The following is a 7843-nucleotide window of genomic DNA, read 5'->3' as shown; positions in this document are numbered from 1 at the left end:
GCCGCCTCACCTGCGGCGGGCCCGCACCCCCTCCGCTCAGCCCTCGGGGGCAGCAGCGCAGCTCGCCGCTGGGGACAAGGACGAGCGCACCCACGGATTAGCCGCCCACCGCCCGCCCGGAGACGGCGGGGGTGTCTCGGGCAGCCCAGACCGGTGCCCCCCGCCCCCAGCTGAGTTTCCCCCCTATCGCTGGCGGGCGTGGGTCCGCGGCGGAGGCGGTCGGAGAGGCCGCACTCCTCGGGAGGCGGCTTCCGCCCGCCCTACCGCCGCCGCGGGGGCGCCCCGGCCGAGACCGCCCGGCCACGGCCCGAGGCCTGTCCGTGCGCTCGGCGCCTGGGCCAGGCCCCGCGGCTGCGGCGGTGCGGTAGGGCCGATCGGCCCCCTCCGCGCGGCGCGGCCTGCCCCGGCCCGGCCTCGCCCCGCCCGCCTGGCGGTGCGGCCCCGCCCGCCTGACGCGCCGGCGGCGCTGGCGGGCTGGAAGTGGCGTACGTGCAAAGCGGGCCGCGAGAGTGGCGCCTCCTCCTCGCCCCGACACAGCGGCGGAGGCGCGGCGGGGAGAGGCGGCGGCCGCGCCGGCCCGCGCACTGGGCAGAGAGGCCGGCGGGGAGCGGAAGGCAGCCCCCCTACCGCGCCAGCCGGCTGCTCCCCGCCGCCGCTCTCCCCCTCGGCCGCGCCGCCGCCGGCGGGGCGGCGATGAGGCGGCGCTAGCGGCGTTAGCGGCGCAGGGAGGGCGGTGCGGGCCCCCGCGGCAGCCCCGCGCCTGGCCGCCCCGAAGGAGGCCGCGGGCCGGCGGAGGCGGAGGGCGGCGGGGGCCGCGGTGGAGCCGGGCGGCCATGATGCAGTGAGCGCTCCCTCCCCGCGCGGCCGGGCGGGGGCCCGCGTTAGCGCCGCTCCCGCCCGCCTCCTTACATAACCCCTCGGCGGCGGAGCGGGGCTGCGGCGGCACCACCAGCGCCATGGCGAATGACAGCGGCGGCGGCGGGGCCGGCCAGGGCAGCGGCGAGAGCAGCGGCGGGGGTAGCAGCAGCAGCAGCAGCGGCGGCAGCAGCAGCGAGCGGGATCGGCAGTACTGCGAGCTGTGCGGGAAGATGGAGAACCTGCTGCGGTGCGGGCGCTGCCGCAGCTCCTTCTACTGCAGCAAGGAGCACCAGCGCCAGGACTGGAAGAAGCACAAGCTCATCTGCCGCGGCGGAGGCACTGCGGCGGCGGCCGCGGCAGGGGGCGCTGCCGAGCCCCGCGGCGGGCACCCCCCGCCGACCCGCGCCCACAGCGCCGGGGCCGCGGCGGGAGGCGGCAGCCGGGCGGCAGGGGGGGCCGGAGCCGCGGCAGGGAAGGGCGCAGCGCCGCCGCCCCCGGAGGCCCCCGCCGAGGCCGCCTCGCTGACCAACAACCACGTCGCCGCCGCAGCCGCCGGCGGTGAGGCAGAGGCCCCGGCCGCGGCCCAGTCCCCGTCCCCCTCCGGGGAGGCGGTGCTGCTGTATCGGGACAAGTCGAACCTGTACCCGGGCGGCGTGCAGGCGGGACCCGGTGGGGCCGCGCTGCGCCCCAACGGGCAGACGAAGTCGCTGGTGCCGCAGCGGCTGGCGCTAGAGTACATCGTGCCCTGCATGAACAAGCACGGCATCTGCGTGGTGGACGACTTCCTCGGCAAGGAGCTGGGCGGGCTGGTGGCCCAGGAGGTGCGGGCCCTCCACCACACCGGCCGCTTCACCGACGGGCAGCTCGTCAGCCAGAAGAGCGACTCCTCCAAGGACATCCGCGGCGACAAGATCACCTGGGTGGAGGGCAAGGAGCCGGGCTGCCAGACCATCCGGCTGCTCATGAACAGCATGGACGATCTCATCCGACACTGCAACGGCAAGCTGGGCAACTACAAAATCAACGGCAGGACGAAAGTGAGTGCGGCAGTCGGGACCCCCGGTAACACCCCCCCTCCCCAACCACCACCCCTCCTGCAGCCGGGGGGGGCTTTGCGGCGGGGGGCGGGAGCGGGGCGGTGGAGCCGGCGCTTCTACGGGCAGGGGCGTGTGTGCGCGCACGTGTGCGCCTGTCCGCGAGTGTGCGTGCGTGTGCGCACGTCCTTGTGTGTCCGTGTGTCTGTGTGTGTCTGTGTGTGTCTGTGTGCCTACTGCCGCCCCGCTTCCCGGAGCCGCCTCCCGCCCGGCCGCGGCGGGACCCTCAGCCCCAGCCGCCAGCCCGGACCGGGTTGGCCGCAGCCTCGGCGGCGGGCGGGTGTTGTGCGCGGTCAGCGCCCGGGGATTGCTCCCGATCGAGAAGGTGTGAAAGGGTTGGGTTGGTTTTGGGTTTTTTTGCCTCTTCGCTTTTCCAGAGCAGCAAACAAAAAGCGATCTCATTTATATTCATGCGTTTTGTTAAAAGCTTGACCTAGAAGCTTATCCGCTGGAGGATGAATGTAGAAATACAAGTTCTCCCGTGGTCTCCCCGAAAAAATTGGAAGCAATATACGCGTTGGCCCCTGAAAGCGGGGGGTACCGTGTGCTAGGCGCCGGCTGCAATGCGTTCTCGGGAGGAACAGCAGCGTTCACCTTAGCTGGAGCAGCGCTTGCTGAATAGTATGAAAAATTCTGAGCATAATGTTTGCAGGCTCGCACGAAGGGGTCGAGTTTTGGTAAATCCTGGCTCACAGTGCGGGCTCCCAAAGTGCTGGGCTTAAAAATGCGGATAGGAGACCCTCATCGGTGGGCGAGTGCCCCGGTGGCACCATGAATCGGTGAGTTACAGTGCGACCCCCTGGCAGTCGGTGGGCAGCGGAGTCACAGCCATGAGGAGCAGGGTAACCGGGTAACTCTGGGGAAATTATTTTATTTTTTTTTTTTTTTTACTATCATCAAGTCTTTCCTCTGCAAAAATCTTACTCTTTAGCTGTTTTTTGAGACCAGAGAATGGAGTCAAAATCTCCCATTGTATTAGCCTAATTTACAATTCCTTTCCAGTCCTTTAAGCAAAATTCACGCCCTTGGTAAAGGACTAGTAATGAATATTCATCAGCATCTTTTCATTTAAAAAAAAAAAAAAGAAAAGGAGGGAGGGAGGGAAGCCCCTTCACAATTTGCTACCTCTATTAAAACATAAGGAAGCTAGTGAATTGGTAGGAACCGTCCCGCCGTGGTGGTTGCACTGTCACAGACGGACTGTTGTTGCCGCAGCTGCAGAATCTCAGCTGGTAGGAAGCTGCGGGAGGGTGGAGGGGAGAAACTGGAAGGAAAAAAACAGCCTGGGATTTGTTTGGGGCATGGGAAACTTCTGTGATAATGAAAAGTGGGTGGTAATTTTTAAATTTTTTTTGAAATGTGATCTTTACCTACCTTTAGTTGAACCAGTAATGTGCTAAAACTTTTTAACAGGAACTTGGTCTAGTTTCCTCCTAGATCCCTGTTGGCTTGGATTGTTTTAAGCCAATTTCACTTTCAGACAGTCCTAAATTTCTTCAAGGCCCCAGTGCTTCAAACTTGCACTCTAAAAATATCAGTGGCTTTGGTGGGTCTCAATTCTATGCTGCTAAGAGGAATACCACTTCTGTTTTTATGTGCAGTGGTATGCTTCTGTAAGTAATACGTGCCAGGGCTTTAGAAAAGGACTTTTGGAATTGTAATCCTGAATCATACATGCAGTTCCTGGACTACTGTTATCTTATGTTTCTTTTGCTAATTGTGAAAGGTAGAGGAAAATCTCTTCATGCTGCATGCTTTTGTGGAGCAACAGCAAAGCAATGAAGATTGTTTAACCCCACTGGTTTTCCGTCACTGCTGAAATCCCTCTCCGTCTGGGGGATCAGAAGAGGTGCAGGGATCAGATCAGTAAAAGTGCAGTGGTTTACTCCTTGGTGGTACAGAAATGCATTACTTTGTCTTCTCACCTTCCCTTGCGTATCTCCCCACAAAAGTCAGTGCTTGTAGTTCTGCAGGAAAGCTCAGTTCCCTAACGTTTCGGCAACAGTAGAATGAAAACTGTCAGTCACTCACAGATTAACCCCGGGAGTTGAATAAACAGAAGCAGTTGGTGAGAAAAGATGGACAAGTCAGTGGAAGAGTTTGACCTGTTGAAACGTGGGGTTTGTCAGTGTGGGGGAATGCTTATTTGTAAAGTCAGCAGGGGTAGGAGTGATGTGACTTTCACCTTCTCTCTTCTTTTGGGTCCATGGAGGACCTTTGGCACCTTTCCTCTCCCATTAATGCCACAGTAAGTTGAGTCGAAGGGCTGTGGCAGGGGGAGCGGTCCAGCAGTGGAAACTTGTTCTGTAAGTCCCTTCAGGGCTCTTCGCTGTTTAGAGAGGAAAAGGGAAGATGTAAAAAACCCCACAGAGATGCCTCTTGGTTATCTGAAGTAATTTTTTTCCTTTTTTTTTTTTTTTTTTTTTTTTTTTACTTATTTTGAATTGAGGTTTCATTACATTGCTGCTGGAGTCCCGGTATACTTTTTATTCTTGGCAGTATAGATAGGTGTGCACTGGGGATACTGTAATAGCTGCAGCAGGTTACTCCAGAGCTTTTCTGTTAGTGCACTTTGTATGGTGCAGCTCCTTAGTTCATTTAGTCAAATACAGTCTGCTTTCGAATCCTGATGGGTATGTTGGATTTATATTCACAGCAAAGATGTTCTAAAAGGAACAATCCATGTGTAATATTTATTTGTACTGGTTTCATTTTCAACTAATAGGACCAAAATGCATGGAAATGTAGCGCACATTGACCTACTGAGCTCTTACAGAATAATTTTACTACTCCTGTATGCATATGTTGCAATACTGTGGTTTATGTAGTTAGTGTGTGGAGAACTTAGTGTGCTGTTTTACTGAAGGTGCTAAATAAACCAATTTGCACCGTCACTGATGAGATTTGTAATTCCCCAGCATCTGAACCAGCAAAAGAATTCCAGCCCTTGGGGATCACCCTGCCCTCTCTAAAACACTACCAATGCTATCCGCACAAAGTGATGGATTGGCACGGTATGAAATGATTGCAGTTCGATATGGCACTTGATGCAACAAGGGACCTGCTAGAATTGTGCTGTGCTCATAAATGTCAGGGATGTAGCTGTGCTGAGAAGATCTGGGGTGGTGATGTCTAGGAGTTTGTGCTTCCTCAGAGAGTCATTTACTGAGAAAGCAGATGTGCAGTGTCGTAGCTTTGAGGGGAAGGTGATTTTTGCGCTAACAGTTCTAAATGTGTGTTGTTCTGGGTTTTTTTTAAGCTTAATTTTTATTTTTTTGTTAGAACTTTAAATGAAAAACAGGCAAAAAACCCCAAACCACTTGCAGCCAGTTATTTAAAATGTTGTTGTTGGGTTCACTGCAGTGTCATCTTAGAAAACTGGCTTTGTTTTTGAATGTTGTGCAAGGGTTGGCGTTATGTCACAGGAGCTTTTATTGAATCTTTAACCTTTAACAGATCTAGTTCAAGCTCTGTAAACAAGCATATCCTATTAGAGGGAATGAATCATAAATAAATCCGCTTCACAGTGTGCTGAAATTCCTACCCTTTATTACTGAGTCTTCAAAAATGTTCTGTTAACTAAATATTCCTATCGAATCTTAGATTTTTATTTTCAGTGCTTTAACTAGCAGCCAGGTACTTCTACAGAAATGAATGGATTATTGATCAAGTATTTTAATGATGCTGTTGATCATGGCTAACTCTTTTTGGTGATGGGGAAAAATAAATGGAAGAGGTGATACCTAGATTATCACTTCAAATTTGGTTAAGGCTTAACTTGTATACCTCTTCATGGTGTTGGCATTGAGCTTGCCATCATTTCTACAAAGTGTCTAGAAGCAGTACTTGAAAAGGGGAAAAGAAATTGGTCTTGAGATGTATACCCTGCATCTCTTAGCCTGTAAAACTACATCAGGGGAAAAACTACATTGTTTTGATAGATTTTAAACCAAATTACATTCACCAGGGCTGGTCTGTTAAGGTAAAGGACATCAAATGAGGTAAAATGTTAAGTGTGAGAAACCTGAGATTTTACGTTTGAAAGTCTCTGTTATGGTTTTCTCTAGACTAACAAGGCTACCTGGAACTGATCTATTTAAACTGATGTGGTTCTGCTTAGGCGGGACCATCAGCAGCTTACTCTCCAGCCTAAAAGGTATCTATACAGCAGTAGGTATAAACTAGCCAGCTACCTGTGAGGTGTGTGGACAGTACAGCAGCAGGTATAAAAGAATGGCTAAGTATTTGCTCATCTCGGAAGTCCTGACTTACTGCATTCCTTGCTTTTGTTCTCTTAGTCTCTTTCTTTCCAGACTGCTTCCTTCTTTTCTCTAGCAGATGGTGGCACATACTTGCATACGTGAGCCACAGTGTCTTTCTCCTACTTCCTGTTATTTTCTAGGTTTTTCTTCTTCCATCTCTTCCCAAAATATTAATTCTCTTTGTTTTCCTTTCTCTTATCAGTTACCACACTTGTACGTGCACATATTTCTGTTTCCTACCTGTCCTGTCTTAGATGGGCAGTGGAGGTGTAAGCCCACTCATCAAAGTCAGGGAGTGAAATCCTCCTGAATCTCACCCAGGTGAGAAGGTTTTTCCTTCTTCCACATGCAGAGGCTGAGAAGGGGTTAAGGAAGGGGGCGGCTTTATAGTTTTCTTGCTAGGTTTTTCTTTCCTGTATTGTGGACTGTGCTGATCATGTAAAACTAGTAAAGTTCGCATCCTTTACTGATATTGCAGTAATATAGGGACATCCCAGTCATGGACTGGATTCCCAATAATCACCGTGTAAACGGACATCTGATCTATCAGCTGTTCTTGCTTCTGCTCCCATCACACCCAGCACCACCCACCTCCTCACCCTACCCTGTGCCTTTTATTGGTAGGAGGTTGAATAGTCAGTTTGACGGTCTCTGTTACATCCCTTTAGTTTTTGCTTCATTCCCACTCCTTGTAACCTGTCAGAAGACCTACAATTCAAATTGCTGCATTTCAAGGCTCTCCTGTCTCTACAAGTAGGCCAGTGGCACCCGCTGCTTCTCAGCCACCGGAGGCTTGAAAATTTGCTTTATTAGCTACACATTGTGCAAGCCTGCTTTTCTGCTTTTTTTTTTTTTAAATTGATGAATTACATAATTGCTCATCTCTTACTTTCTCTGTGCCTCCAATCTCAACGTAAACTGACCTGAATGTAAATACTTCTAACTGCTGCTTGTAATTCCCTGGATGCTTGTCAGTTTTCAATATGATGCTGTGCACTAGAGCATCCCGGAGTTCTCTGAAGGCATAGAGTGCTCTGAATTCGGACTAGTCCACCTGTGCCCTATTAAATTAGCTTCTTTAAAAGTTAGTAATGCTCCTTTAGAAAATAATCCTCTAAGAGTGAGTGAGTTTGTCATACCCTGCTGTTAGCTTTTCTGTAAACTGGAAAGAAGAGGCTCTCTGCTCTGGCCTTTATTTATGTAGCATCTTTCCTACAAACCTTTGGATTAATGTTACCAAGGAAAGAGAAATGTAACTAAGAAGCAGTAATCAGCTGACAGAGCTGAAGTAGCACTGAGAAGGGGCAGAGCATACATGGGAGGAGAATCGGTTAATTCTGAGTTTTGCAGATGCTGTTTAAATAGCATACAGACGACCCAAGCCACATTTCTAGATATTCTTTCTGCTCTATCTTATTCTGCAAGATCTAACCCTGAGCATGTGTGGCAATAAGAAGACTGGGGATTTATTTCACTATGACACTTTGAATTTATTTCTTGGTAGAAATCTAATTGGTTTCTAATGGATGACTGTATGGTTTTTGAATCTGCTGTCACTAAGTTGTGGGAAAGTGTGGCTGGGTCTCTCTGTCTCCCAGTACTCACCTGAGTTGCTTGACCTTAATATAG

At 52.0% G+C, this 7843-nt stretch overlaps 1 protein-coding gene across 2 annotated transcripts in view; it reads left to right on the top strand.

The window, feature by feature from the left end:
- Nucleotides 1–813: 813 nt before the first annotated feature.
- Nucleotides 814–7843, top strand: part of EGLN1 (egl-9 family hypoxia inducible factor 1) — a 34303-nt gene continuing 27273 nt past the window's right edge. For both annotated transcript variants that reach the window (XR_012834594.1, XM_075748681.1), the window contains exon 1: nucleotides 814–1895. Coding sequence is in view for 1 of the 2 variants with exons in the window: in XM_075748681.1 (XP_075604796.1) it covers nucleotides 957–1895 (939 nt within the window). In the remaining variant the exon portion in view is untranslated. The remainder of the gene's footprint in view (nucleotides 1896–7843) is intronic.

Source organism: Balearica regulorum, chromosome 3 (genome assembly GCF_011004875.1).
Source record: "Balearica regulorum gibbericeps isolate bBalReg1 chromosome 3, bBalReg1.pri, whole genome shotgun sequence".
Classification (NCBI taxonomy): Eukaryota; Metazoa; Chordata; class Aves; order Gruiformes; family Gruidae; genus Balearica; species Balearica regulorum.
This window is presented reverse-complemented; position numbering and strand designations above follow the sequence as displayed.